This window comes from Triturus cristatus, chromosome 7 (assembly GCF_964204655.1).
Source record: "Triturus cristatus chromosome 7, aTriCri1.1, whole genome shotgun sequence".
Classification (NCBI taxonomy): domain Eukaryota; kingdom Metazoa; phylum Chordata; class Amphibia; order Caudata; family Salamandridae; genus Triturus; species Triturus cristatus.
The window spans coordinates 1,257,031,717-1,257,046,492 of record NC_140590.1 but is presented as its reverse complement, the minus strand read 5'-3'; the positions used below and the strand labels follow the sequence as shown (position 1 = coordinate 1,257,046,492).

Genomic DNA, 14,776 nt, shown 5'->3' with positions numbered 1-14,776 from the left:
AGATTCTGGATGTATTTTTGTAGCCCCGTTTCTTAATATAAGGGTGGACATGGGCAGTTAACGCAAAGCTGTACCCAATGTATCGTTGCACTAGTGTGTTCTTCTGTATGAGAATGTCCTCTTGACAGAAAGATTTTATGCCATCTCCTTTGCAAAAACTTTTTTCATGGTATTTTATCTTTGCTGTGACTTTTATGGTCTGCTTTGGGCCAAATAAAGTATTTTTGATGGTGATTGCATAAACTTTCAGAGTTATTTTATTGTTATTATACCCTAGAAGCAACGGATTGAACAGGGATCTCAGCAGCAGGGGACTTAACCCATAATCATTTTAAAATGCAGTCTGTGGCCAATCAAGCAAGCCACAAATGATTAACTATTAAATATGGCCTTATTGTCAATGTCTTTTGAGAAGAGTTCTTAAAAATAAATATGTTAAGTTGACTGTCAGAAAATGCTGTGCATCACTCCACCCTGTGTGACTCCATCCCATATCTGCTACAACAGCTTGACCCTCATTTAAGATACCCTGTGCATTTATTTTCCATTCTGAGAACTGCCCTTGTTATCTAACAAAATCCAATAGATTTCACTGCCAAGACCTACTGGCTTTGCCAATGCTTGTTCTCTTTTTGTGGCACAGTAAAGCTTATTCATTTATTCTCTTCCTTTGATGAACTTTTAAGTAAGGTAAGGAAGTAAACTTTAATTTTATAAGATTAATTTAAATCATAATAAAAGATTGACCATCAGTATAAAAATCACAGCAAGCACATGTAATGAATTGACAATTTATGAGTCCACTTAAAATAAATCGTATTACGTTGATCATGGAACCAGGTTTGGTGAACTTTTAGTCTATAAGACATCTGTTCAACCTTTGTCCCTTTAATTTTTCCTTTTCTATCTTTTTTGTATGTTTGGGATTGCTCTTAATCTATTTCTGTATCTGTTACTTAATTGTTTTTATCGATTTTTTGTTCATTCTTCCTCATTGACTATCTTACTCTTTCCCTTGTTTTTGACCCTATTTATTCTCTTCATTATTTATTGACTTTTATGATTTTTCTTCCTTCTTCCTTAATGTCTTTGTATTTTAGTGCCCTCCTTTCTTCAGTTCTCTCCACTGTTTCTCTTCCTTGTTCCGACGCTCATTCTTTCACAATCTTTTCATCTTTTTGATCTCTGTTAATTTCCTCGCTTTATTCCCGTGAATCATGTTTCTTCCATCTTATTGATCATTTTCTTCATTTCTATATCACTCACTCATACGTTTTCTCTGCTCTGTTTTTTTTTCTTTTTTGCTTTATCCCCTAGTATCACACCTACGTTTTCAATCATGTATTTTTCCTCCCTATCCTTTCCTCTCTCATTTTTCTTGAGTCATATCTTTCTTCCTGTCTCTCGTGCTTTCTTGTATCTATCTGTCATTTCGTGTTTCTGCTTTCCTTTTCTTTCTCTCGCATTTCCCCCTGGTTCCCTCTCTTCCAATGCATCCTTGTCAGCCTGCCCCCTCCCTCTTCACCAGCAGACTCATGTAGATAAATATATCCCTCCCATTCCTTCTTATTCTGAGTACACAGTGATGTTTACTTCACTCTCTTGCTGCCTTCTCCCAACAGCTATGAGCTTCAACCCGCAGTGGCAGGACCCGTATCACAGCACAGACGTCCACGCCACGCTCCGGTTTTTCAAAGCCCCCTTCCCGCGCCTCTTTTCTGTCGCCGTCTCCCCATTTCGTACTTCACTCCCTCTTTACTCAGTTCCTTTCCCTCTTCTCCTCACCTGTGCCTCCCACCGCTCCCTCGCGGCGGCAGTGTGCCCCGGCCTGCACAGGACAGAACTACAGACAGCGCAACGATAGAGCTGGAGCCCAGGTAGGGTCGGCAGTGCCAACGACAGGCACCGGGATATGGGTCAACTTGGTTTAAGTGTCTCTTGCTATATTTTTTATATAGCGCATAGTGAGGGGGCATTTTTAAAGCGTCGAAAATACGTCTTTACACACTCAACGGTGTAGATGGAATACAGATCAGTTTTGTTATTGTTCCACGTATTACTGACGAAAAGAATTTGAAACATATGCATATATGTTAAAATGTAATACCGTGTGGTGATTTAGAATGCTATTATGTGAGTTTAGTCGGGCCGCTCTGGGTGATGTGTAATGCTATGCCATCTTACAGTAAGTTATGTTGCCCTTTGTTATTAGTGTTTTGTAACGTTTTGCTGGACCAGTTGGTGCTGCGGGCTGGGAGACAGGTTGTTCTGGCGCGGGCCAGAGCCGCTGTACTCATGCTTACAGGCGTTCACCACCCAGCGGGCCACCGCGCTTTACAGCCCCAGAGCGAACGCACAGAGCAGGGTCCGCGTGGAGTGCCGTGGCGCGCCCGTGCCACGCGGTGGCGCTGGTGGGCCGGCTCCGAGTGGCGCACGAGGACTTCGGGAATGTCCCCGGCCCCGCCCAGGCGGCCTGCTTCATCGCTCAGGAATCCGCAATGATCAAGCCGGGCCGCGAGCGCTGCCCACGCGCGCACACTCAGACACGCACTCACTCGCACGCGCGTGCAGGGTGAGTCGCAGCCATTGATGCTGTTCTCCTTTTGTTATTTTAATTCCTCTTTCCACCCCTAAAGGCGGCCCCTGGGGAGTGTGAGGTCACCGGCCGCCCTCCTCGAGGAAGCAGGAACTTAAAAGACGGCGGGTGCCCCCCCTCAGGTGTGTGCCCGGACACGGCGCGGTGCAGGGTGGTGAAGGCGTGTTCAGGGGAATTCGGAAACATGGAGTGGGTCACGGATGGCAGGGGTATAAAGGGCCCCCAAGAAGCATGGGGAGACAATCAGACAGTCCAAGCCCGGCCAGCGCTCCCCATCTCAGCCTCTTGCCAGTCCCCTGACAGCCCAGCCAGCGCCCTGAGGCGGACATGCGGCAGCACGCTAGCGCTGTCCTGGGTGCACCTCTCAGTGAGTATGCGCTGCTGTGGGGCAGTGAGGACGAGTGAGAGGTGTGCGGTTCAGTTAGAGTGTCTTAGTTTTACGGAGCAACCGCAGTCAGTCTGGCAACTAAGTAGCACTTAAATAATAACCGTTAAGACTTTTTCACCACCTGTGCGCTACATTTTTTTCTACGCCTCCTTTCTGCCCTGTGGCATGTTAAAACTAGTGTAGATTATGCTTTATGGTATGCTGTGACATACGTTATGCATATAGGGCTATAAGTATATACCGAACTGTGTACATAGGTATACACCATACAGAGTTCAGACAAGCTGGCGTGGTTAATGCATATACTACTAACACCTGTTCTTGAAAGCTCCAACAGACTTCAACAAGTGTTACTCTAAGTGTCATAGAAAACAAGATATTCTTACTAGTGATTTAGTTGGTTGGTGTATGTGCTTTGCAGGACATCAATTATTAGAGGAATTCTCCTTACTGCCCATACCAGAACACTTCTCTGTACAGATAAATATTGCACGAGTCTTTAGACAGTTCGGTGATTACAATGCCTCGTGGGGTAGGTAGTCCAGCGCACACTAAGAATGGCTTGATATTCAAGGCGCTTGTAGCAGTAAACACCTGCTGGATACAGATAAAACACGTTGTGGCCCGCAAGCAGAGTCCGGGTTTCTCAGTCGCTTTCTGTAAGGCGCTCAGTCGTTGCTCACAAGCTGCCTTGGTTTTTATAAGTTTCTTTATGTTTGGGTCGTCAGGCAGTAGTCTGCGTTCTGATGTCTGGAGAGAGGGCAGCCCAGAGGCTGGGCCAGGGAACTTCTGGGCTGTGTGCATATTCATGTGTTCGAGCAGACAACCTCTGTGGTGGCTGATAAAATGCGAGTATAGGAGGGAGAAGTGCTATGACTTTTTGCCGGATTTTTGTGTTTTGGTTAAGTATGTAATATTCCATTCCATTTGTGTTGGCTCCAGTTATAGTCTGTTATGTTTAGTTATATTTGTAATGTTATTTTGTCACTAGTATGTGCTGTATATGGTATACTATGTCATGTGCTGGGGTTTATAAAGATTGCCGCTCCCAGTGTTCAAAATGCACCTCGAGGATGGCGTGACATAATGTTGTGTGTCCATCCGGCGGTGTGCTCTGCCCTGGCATGCTGTTACAGACTAGGGATCTCCTCTGATGACGCATGCTACCAGCCTCCGGCTTTGGAGTGCCTCAGAGATAACTCAAGTGAAAGTCTTTTTGAAGAAGTGAAAGGGAAGAGGTACAGAAGAGAGAGTTGTGAATGAAAGTGGGCCGCGGGTCATAGACACTTTGGGAGTAACATTTTCTAGTACTGGCCAGGCTCCAAAGGCGAAGGAAGGTGCAAACAGCACAGGTGGGGAGCGCCGTAGACCCCCGCGGCTAAAAAGAACATTCAGATGGGAAAAAGGACTCTTTTAAAAAGTAAAGCGTGCACGTCCATTGACTTTATTGTGCTAAGTAGGGTTTTAGTTTCAAATGGAGGAAGAATGATGCCCTATCTCTACAGTTCAGAAGAATGGAAAAAATATAAAAGGACATCCGTGATTGGTAGTGAAATAATGGGTCTTAAAAACCAAACACCAAGCCGAGAGCTTTTCTGTGAATTACTTTTCGAATAAATTGTAATTTACACCGGATTGCATTATTTCTCGACGAATATCTTCAATAAAAAGTATAAGATAAAAAAGAATTTCAGTCAAAAATAGTTTTCTTATTTATATGCCTGTCTTTTTTCACTCCACAGCCTTCTGCATTCTTGTGTCTGGAAGCTTCCTTTCCATGGCCCAGACAGCACCAGTACCTGAAGGGGCGGCCGCGGTCATTGCTCAGACTTTCAACCAGGTGTCGCGACTGCAGGGGGGCACGCCACTTCTCCTAAGCACCTATGTAAGTATAAAAAAGAAAGAAAGGGTGCACCAGTGGGAGGGATGGTGCGCTGCGTTAATTTATCAGCACTTATTTGGCCTTTTAAAATCATGGGTCCATCCTGTAAACACTACAACTGTGGTCTTTAAATCCTGCTCACACCATATCTAGGGCCTTGAGACCCTGATAGTCCCATGCCAAGGGTTTTCATATCCAATTCATACCACTTTCAGAGTTTTAAAAATGTTATTAACACCTCATCTGGGGCCTTCACGTTCCATTGATACCACCACATCTAAAGCCTTCAAAACCTTTTAAATCATTTCTAGGGTCCTTAAATCTCTTTAGCTAATATCTATGATAGTTTAAACCTTTTAACACCAGTTGCACGATCACTACTTCCCATTAAAAACACGCCTAAGTCCTAGTCACGTCTGGGTCTTCACACCATGACCAGGGCCTTCTCATGCTATTTACGCTACATCACCGGCCTACAAATCTTAAGAGAATGGGTGGGATCTTCGCATCCCTTTAAATCCGCCCCCTCAGCCTTCACATTCCATTTATACTGTAGCTGGGATCTAGGGAACTCTTAACATCACATCCACAGTATTCCAATCCGGTCAGCACCAAAAATCAAGTCCTTTCAATGCATTTAACTCCATGTCTAGGGCCTCTGTTTCACGTAGCACATTGCCTAGGGTCTGTGAATAACTTTAACAGTATGTCAAGTGCCTTCAAACGTTGCAATTTTGCAAACACCACACGTAGGGCCTTTGTAGCTTATTAGCAATGTGACTAGGGTTGTAAAACTCTTACCAAACTGAGGCCTTCATAACCATTAATCCCAGATCTAGGGGCTTCATATCCTATAGTTCAGTACTTGGGAGTCTTCAAATCCTGTTAGCATTCTTTCCAGTGTCTCTGCATCCAGTACTCTGTCTTGAGGGTCTTTGAATCACATCCAGGGCCTAAGCATCTCATACCACAATGCACAGTCTCCAGACCCTGTAAACACCCTGTCTAGGGCTCCTAGAAATCCATTAACACCCCATCTAGGACCTTCAAATCCTTTTGGCACCATGACTAAGGCATTGACATCCCGATAACATGCCTAGAGCTCCAGCCCGGTTTGAAGACGCTCCCCTTTACAACCCGCCCATGCCCGTAGACCTGGCATGGCTGAGGTAGTGGTCAGCATCTTCACCAATGAGGGTTGAGCACAAAAGGTCCTAGATACAGATCACGAACAAGTTGAGTGACATCGCCTTGACATCCGGGTATCCCACCCGGAGCCAAGGACCCAATCAGAAGTGTCCTGTCTGATGAGGCGATGCAAGGGAGTATTTCTGCTGTTTGTTGGCAATGTAATCCAGCTGAACAGCTGCTGATGGCCAATGTGTATGTCCTGTAGGTCACTTATTAGGATCCCAACAGGGCAAACTCAGCTTTTTATCCTTTCATGGTCCATGCAATGGAACCACTAGCTTAGGAAATACTATCACCTGTATTTGCAAACAGTATTATAAAGGTTTCACAAAGACTGACCAAATACGAGGATGTCTGCAGCATCTTTGGGGTGCTCCGGGCAACTCCAGGGTCGCTTCGCGCCAGGTATTTGCGAATACGACAGAAGACAGCTGATGCTAACTTCACTTGCCCCGGGGCTATCATTCTAGTGAGGGGCATTTAGGAGAGAGGTAGAATAAGAAATAGCTATATGATGCTAACAGGACAGTAACAAGTAACTATTTCTAAATAGCTCTTTGTGCCAAAGGTTTTGCCATCTCTTCGTAAATTCTGTAAATAATGTGGTAACCAGGGCTTTAAGTGTGCCGGGTCCTGCCGATGCTAATCACCGGCACTTCTTAAAAGCAGGTGTTGAGACGGGCTCTCAGTTTTTGCCCTTACACTCAGGGTGAAAAAAAATCTTAACTTTGCAGGGAACGACTGCTTAAAGCCTTTGATGTAACTTCAAAGAGGCTCGTTTTACTTCTTTCACAATCTCATCATTTCAGAACTGAAGCATTTTCAATATCATATACAACAAAGCCATAGTTTTAGCTTATTTATTTTATGCAAGTAGCAACCATTGGCAAAGGCAATAGTCCTGTCTTTTTGTAGTTGTTGTATCTCATTTCTGGATGCAGTGACAGAAACCGCCAAATACCACTCTGGAGGCACACTATGCTAAGCAAAGGTTTTTAGCTTATGTGTTTTAAGCCACGGCCTTGAATACATCTGCCCGCCCCTTTGGACCGAGCCCTCCCCGTTTTTTCATCCTACTTAAAGCCCTGGTGTTACCATTACTCAATTTGATGCGAGTGAAGGCTTCCTCAGCCTTCGTACGTGGGGTGATGTAGGGAAGCCCTCGAGCAACTAGGTTTCGCTTTTTTCTGCTGCAGAAACTCCCTATGACATCTTTCCAGTGTTGTCATGTGAGCGATTAGTGCCAAAACCGCAAATGCGGCGCTTCACTCCTACATAGCAGGGCTGAGCAGAGCAGCCTAACACAGGGAGCAGCGTCTCACCCTGGAGAGACCCTGAGAACTTCGCCCACCCACTGCGGGCATGGACATCTCACCTTCACACAGCGGCCGTGAGCACGCCAACCTCATAAACGTCTCGCCCAGAGGGCCCTCCCCCTAAGCATAGTTGACCGGGGGCCTGTCTGATGTGGCAAGGTGTCTGCTGACTCCCGGACAGGAGGCTCCTCGGAGACGCCCCCTCCCAGCCCGCTCGCACCCAGGGAGTCTGGCCTGGATCCACCTCTCAGTGGGTGATTGTGAAAGCCAGCAGGGCGGTCTCCCTTTTTCTTAGCTCACAGCCTCCGGTTTCACAACATCCAGACTGACTCACATCAAACCTTCCTCACAGGCACCATATTCCCCAGTCGCGGTCCTGGACTCACACCTACAGCCTCGAGCCCCACCCCCCAGCATTATTCGCCGCCTAGACTCATTCACTCACTGCCCGCCTCCAAGCGCACCCTTAGCCTCCAGTCAGTCACAGCCTCCGAGCCTTCAGACTGACCCCAACCCGGGTCCATCTCAGCATTTTCATCCTTTGACTTCAGTCACGGCCTGTAGCATGACTCGCAGACTCCGAACCCACTCTCGGCCCCGGTTGATTAGAAGGATTGGTTTACCCAAGCCTTCCATCTCCGCCCCCTACTTGATCTACAATGTCGTTTCTCACTCGCCGTCTCAACCCGTGTGAGAACAAAACAAATCATGCTCATGCCCATGACTGACGGAGGAGCTCCATCCATTACTGTCAGCCACCGCCACCTGGCTCTCAGTCTGCGATCGGACCATTAGGACCCACCCAGCCTCGCACCGGTCGCTGCCTCTCATTCATTGCCCCAAACGCGCCCTAGCCTTCGGCCTCCATCTCTGCGGGCTGACCGACGACGTCACCGCAGGGGACCCTCCTAAGTGGGCGGCCCCTTTAGTGCCACAGGATGGCATAATAAACCTGCAGCAATTTTCTCCACCAAAAGTTGTCTTGTCTGCTTATTTATGCTTACCTATATGCTGCTGCGGGAGGGCTGGTGAGTGTGGCCGATATTGGCACTATGCCTTCGGCTCCCCTCCTGACCCCCGTCTGTTCACAGCCTTGTGGTCACCGGGTGACATATACAACCACTAGCAACAATCAGAGGCCTCCCTCTTACCCCAGGAGGCGCACCCACCTCGACATCGCAACCTTTTGCGCATCTTAACGTTCTTGGTCTCGGAACTGCACTGGAAGGGCGACATATCGTGGGGTGACTTTGGCTCAGTTTTAGTCATACAGCACACCATATCAGGTAGCCGCTCACAGGCGCTGACATAATTTCAAACTTAGCATAGTCTCTTTGCATTCTCCACTTTACCAGTTGGGGTGTTTTTTAAACTGTTTATGGTACCTTGCAGAGTCCTGGCTTCAACTACCATTGGTCCGTTTGCTTCATGTGTCTGTCCCCTTGGCCAGGATTTCGAGTGCCAAGTCTGTGTTACTTGGTACCCAAACACCCCCCTATGCCCTACCTTTCCTGCAGAGTATTACCCGTCCCCCTTCGCGGCTCCTGGGCCCCGGGGTCCTGCCTTTTGCTGTCCTCTTTCCCTCTTTGTCTCTTGCTCACTGCCCTAACCCTCTCCTCCTGGCCGTCAGATCCCTGTGACTTAAGACCTGCCGTAGGTCTCTGCCTTTTAGGGTGGGTTTAAAAGACTCCATCACAACACCGACACAGGAGTTGTTTGTGGGTGTTGGGGGCGGCTTTTTCACCGCCCCTCACGGCAACGTTCTTTTATATGCCCCCCCCCCCTTCCCCAGGGATTGGATAGTGTGACGGTCACCCATTTGTGCCAATTGTGAGCACACCACTTTGCGCACTGGTTTGCGCGCATTTTGCCCCCTTCCTCTCAACCCCCCATGCCTCTGCCTGGCACGCTTTTTGTCGCCCTTTACCTGTCCCTTCACACCACTCTCATAGCCTCCAATCTCACAGCAATAAACGTTATCCACCGCCTCCCTCAAAGACTCTGTCCCTACTTTCAACCTCTTGCACCCTCTTAGCCTTCATTCTTCCCACATCCACACTCGCACCCTCCACTCCCGCTTCTCTGCCATCAAACCAACAAACGCCTATCGCCCCTTCTCTATTTTCTGTTTTTTTGGCGTAACTTGCATCACCAAGAACTTCTGCATACCCCAGCTCCTGGGTGCAAGGCTCTCCAGGAGCCCGAGTGTCACTCCCTCACGGGGTGTCGACTGCTTCCAGGTCTGAGTGTTTGAGAAAGTATCCAGGGTTTTCACTCCCTCAATCTAACACACAGCTGGCAGCTTCACCCCAACCTTCTTCACCTTACGAATACTCTCCAGCATTGGCATACGGCCTCTGACTCACAACCTATGGTCTGCCTGGCGGTGACCGGTCTCAGTCACAGCCCTCCAGCCGTCTGCTTAATTCATATGCTCCAGACTTACACACAGCCTCCAGCCTCACTTACGGCCAATGTTTTCAGCCTCACCCTTTGCTATCCGCCTCAGTCAGTGTCCAGCGTAACCAACTCTTTCTAGCCTCACTCACAGCTAGGCCACAGGCCACTTGAATTCTACTTTGATGAGAATACAATTTAACACATTTCTGCATTTGTCTTTCTGCAGCTGACCTTCCAAGGAAGCCCTTTCAGTGACCCAGGATTCAGCGCCCCTGAGTTACAGATCAACGGCCTGCCCATTGCTGCAATCCCCTACAAGGCATGGCGTACCCTGAGCGACGCGGACCGGCTGACGAAGAGCCTCAGTGCCTACACCACCCTCTCTGAGTTTCTGCAGCTTGTCCAGGATGACCAGCGTAGCTTGAACCCCGACAAGCCCTCCCTGCTGGCCCTCCTGACGACGGCTCAGGCCAACATTGATGGGATCCTCAGCAACCTGGTCACTATCATGAAACGAATGGGCATCGCTGAGCCTCCCGTAACCGACCCCCTTATGGCAGCCTCCCTCAGCATCTCCACGTTCCAGAAAAAGGTGAGGGGCTATGTGGCCTGCCGAGAGTACAAGAACTGGATCGACCGGTCTGTGCGGGACTTCTCGTTCCTCAAGGACAAGTATCCAGCTTAGGATCCAGTTCACAGAACGGGATCACTGATCGGAGTAAGGCTCTGCTATCTTCAGCAGGGTCAAACACTCCATAATGAATCATCATGCAGTGAAAGGAGGGCCTGTGGGCTCATCGCCTGCCCTTCTGGAAGGAGCTTTATATTGTTGCCCAGTGGATTTATGCATTAAGATATTGTGGCATTATCTTTTTGCCCAGCCCTCTTTCGGGGTGCAGATGAAGCAACAAGAAGCCAAGGTGGGTGCAGACACAGCTATTCCAAATGGGCTGGAAGCTCATGCTAGTCGGTTCCGAAGCAGGATGTGGAGGTGCATCTGAAGAACGTTGACAAATCACCAAGTTTGGTTAAGAAAAACACCTTATTCACCACGGGATGCAGGGATTTAGATGAGAAACCAACGATTGGCTGGCATTCCAGTCTTGCAGTCATATTGTAACTTGACTGGCCGTTTTAGTTTGAGATCATGAGGTTTCTCAAGGCATTACATGAAAGGTACCAAAGGAATAAAAATATAAGACCCACAGAATTCGCAAGGAGCCAGTCACCAGATGGGTACCGTAAATGGTAGCCGTGTCAAGATATGAAGGATACCTGTTCACTCTAATAGATATTGTTCAAGAAAGCCACTGTGCCTCTAGTAATTTATTAGTAAGGTATTTAAGTTAGCAATGTATTTATTTTGTATTTCACTTGTTACAAACCTTCATTTCCTCACCCAAAAGGTTTTTTAATGATTGATTTTCCTATAATGTTTACAATGTGCCTAAATGCAGAACATTTGCTCATATTTCAACCACTGTAAATTATATAATGGACTGAGAAATTATTTACAGTTTAAAAATAACCGTTTAGAATTTGTCAAAATATGGCTTTCTTGCACACACTGTCCAGCAATTAGTATTTCAGTCGCCCCTCAAACCTTTGGAGCCTTTAATGATATAAAATTAACAAATATGATAAATGCAAATGTATATTTAACCTTTTAAGGATACCCAGACAGAAGCACTGCAAATCAAACATGGATTCTCCCTCCTCCTCAGTGATGCTGGACAAGCATAGACCATCACATCCTTTTGCACGTGTAGAGGCCTCCTTGCTCGTCCTTGGATTTGAAAAAATCTGCACCAGCTTAAATGTGGTCTCGAGCACTGTACATAACCCTAAATATAATTAAATCAATATTAATTTTCACAGATTTCAAATACTGTGACTTTATTTAATACATTACCCAGAATCTGAAATTAGCCCCCAGCAGTCAATCAAATTCTTTACTCAGCACGAATACTGGTACCATAAAAGATAATAAAATATATCTCAAATGTAACATCTAAAAGCAATAAAGATTAAAACAGTCAAATCATTTCTAAAAGTATGCGTTACAATATACAATGCGTTTCCTAAGATGTATAGCGCTCCTAATAGAAAGTGCAGTACTAAAACATAAAAAAGGATTCTTAAGTGCAAATATATGAGGTGCCGCAGTTTTAAAATCGCTGATATTTTGATCGAGATAAATTGGTTTTAATTAACGTTTTCTCAAACCTACATAAAAACCATAGAATAAGCTAAAGTGCTGTGTGCTCTGTGTCGATACACAATCACAGGGTCAGAGGGTCACACTTGTAAGGTATTTATTCATATCAGGAAAGGCAGCCAGGTGATGAGCGGTGCCCAACCGCAATCTAGTTAGGACAAAACAGCGTTGCTTTGGTTACCCAGATAAGATATGATTGGCACAGAACTGGCAAATCGCTCGATAAATATCATAACTGTTTCCTTCCTCGTTCTTCCTGCATCCTTCACTCCGAGCTATAATTCATAAGGAGGCCTGGATTACACTATTCTCAATGGAGAGGCTGCTTTCGGGGTCTCTCGGCACAGGTAGATCAAACAATAAATAAGAGTCATTTATATACGGCAACCATGGAATCTCAAGAGCATAGTCTAATGTAAGGCAGTCTGAAATTACAGACTTTGTAAAACCGGTTTCAGCCTTTGCCCAGCAGTCTTTCTTAATCACTTTAAAATCCTCAACGTTTAAACTTGGGAAAATAACTAAGATATAAAAATCTTTGGTTTTTTTTGTAACTAAGTTTTTTGTTAATTAGCATTATTTTTCTGTAACTTTAAATGTTATAACTTTCTTGCACAACCCACTGTCCAGACTCAAGAATCGTATCTCAGCACAATGCTAAAATCCATATTAATGGATGAAAATTATAAACTGCGCCTTAATAGAATCCAACTGTTATGTAATAGACTGTTTATTCATTGATACTTTCTATAATTCACAATTTTAGATCTTTCATGCCAATATTGTCCACAGTAATGAATTAGTGACTCGGAGGCTCCCCCGGATTAGTTGAACTTTGCAAATTATTTAAACAAAATCAACAAACTATCTAGTGCCGTACTTTAAAAAGTAATAGCTTTGTGTTAGGATACCCATTATTTTTATTTCAGTTATTTGTAGCCTTGTGGCCTTCTTACATATCCCATGTAGAAGCAGATATCAGTATCACGACATGTCTCCAGTTCAAGGCATGACACGTCCCCCACAGTGTGAAGGAGCTTTGCCGCCACAGTCCTTGAGACAGTTATTGTTTTACCACCTCTATACAATGTGTGTTTGCTAGTTATCCAAATTCAAGTAAGCAATACATGTCTTAAAAGTATATTAGGAAATTAATATTATTATGCTTGATATGAAGATCACATCCCTAGAGGAATGTGAGGTTAGATGAAGTTGTTCAGTTATGAAGGACCTTTTCTATTTTCTTCTTCACAAACCTATTGCCACTGTTCACTGGCTTCATCCTCGATTCTATGTACATTTGTTTTTTGTGTCCTCTGTAGCAGGTAACAGGGACATTAGTGTCCCTGCTCATCCATCCACCCCTGTATCTCCCTCACAAGATCCATTCCAGAGTGTGAAAAGGAACATGTTTAATAGACCGTGCCCTTTCTGTTTCCTACAACCAAACTCGGATACACAGGAAGCAAATCTGAATTCAAGGGAAATGCTGTTTTTTCCTGTAACACCGGTAAACAGTGGGCACTGCATATTACCCAATCACACCACAAATCACTCACTTAAACATGTGTCCTGTACATGCGAATAACATATTTAATAAGTGTCTAATTTATGAAGGAAGCAGTTTACATGTGCTTTAAACTGTTATTTTTAAAAGGTGTAAATATTTTGAAGATTATATTTATTTTCTTGTACTTATTGACATTTTTTACTAAAATGCACTCGTATTTATTTTTTAGGAACCTCGACCAAAAATGTTACTTGAATGTTATTTTATTCCAATGTGTTTTTATGACGATTGACTTTTTAAAAAACAGTTGCCTTTCCAAAGCTGTCACAGTGAATGTACACTTTGTGTGACACTGCTGCTGAATTTGTTCAAACGTTATTTTTTTTTACAAATAAAGATATTTATTATTTTTCTAACCTCTGCAGTTTGTGGCTTTGTGCTGTTGGTCTAATTGCTCATACACAGGAAGACTGGCTCCACAGACTAGATCTCTCAAAGGTGTTTCAGACTTGCATTTGAGACACACATGCTTGTTAGGCTGAACTAATGGTGCCGCAAATGTCTGTTGTGAGGCGCCCTACCACAGTGGTGTAACATACACTACCGGAGCGGGCTCAGGGTAACTCTTCAATGGTCTGCACTCTTTTTGAGCTGAAGAGCTCTCCCTTAGATGCCGTATTCGATTTGTGTTGTGGTTTCAAGTGGTGGGCACTGCACACATTTTTAGGGGATCAGTCCATATATCGTTGGACTTTGACACAGAGCAAGAGAGAGAAAGGCAGAAAATGGAGAAAGAAGGATGATGAGAAAAATAGGAAAACAGTGACCAGAGGAAAAAGAAGGGACAAAAAACCCTAAAAAGTTGAGCTAAAGAGACAGGATGTGTAGCGTGCTGTAGGAAAGGGAAAGGAGGTGGAAATCAAGGGTAGGCCCAGTAATTCGGCAGCACCATGGCAGGGTCATAAGAAAAGCTTGAAGCCCTGACCTTTTTTTTGCAAGTTAAGCACTGGTTATGTGCACATCGTTATGCCATATAATCCATGTACACCATAGTGTAGGTCAACAATCGAGGAAGTATATTAAGAAATAAGAAAAGTAAACAATAGTTTGATGCACAAACCAAAACCTTAATAAATAAAATATATAAAAGGACCTCCGATGGTTTTGAAAAAGCTAAAGCTAAGTATTACCACTAAATAGCACCTAGAAATTGAGTGTCACTTCAAGGAATGGTCAGTCCATGGGTGGAGTAAGAGAAAAGTCTGTCCCTTGAGT

General features: G+C 45.1%; 1 protein-coding gene across 3 annotated transcripts in view; it reads left to right on the top strand.

Moving 5' to 3' along the window:
* Positions 1-13,917, top strand: part of LOC146811755 (cardiotrophin-2-like) — a 69,456-nt gene extending 55,539 nt beyond the window's left edge. Inside the window, exons 1-3 of one of the 3 annotated variants that reach the window (XM_085618748.1) lie at positions 2,554-2,963; positions 4,727-4,869; positions 10,000-13,917. In XM_085618748.1, the coding sequence (XP_085474874.1) occupies positions 2,924-2,963; positions 4,727-4,869; positions 10,000-10,458 (642 nt within the window). In that variant the 5' untranslated portion in view covers positions 2,554-2,923 and the 3' untranslated portion in view covers positions 10,459-13,917. Of the gene's footprint in view, positions 1-2,553; positions 2,964-4,726; positions 4,870-9,999 lie in introns of those variants that run through there. The other 2 variants (XM_085618750.1, XM_085618749.1) reach the window with 2 other exon arrangements.
* The last annotated feature ends 859 nt before the right edge of the window (positions 13,918-14,776 follow it).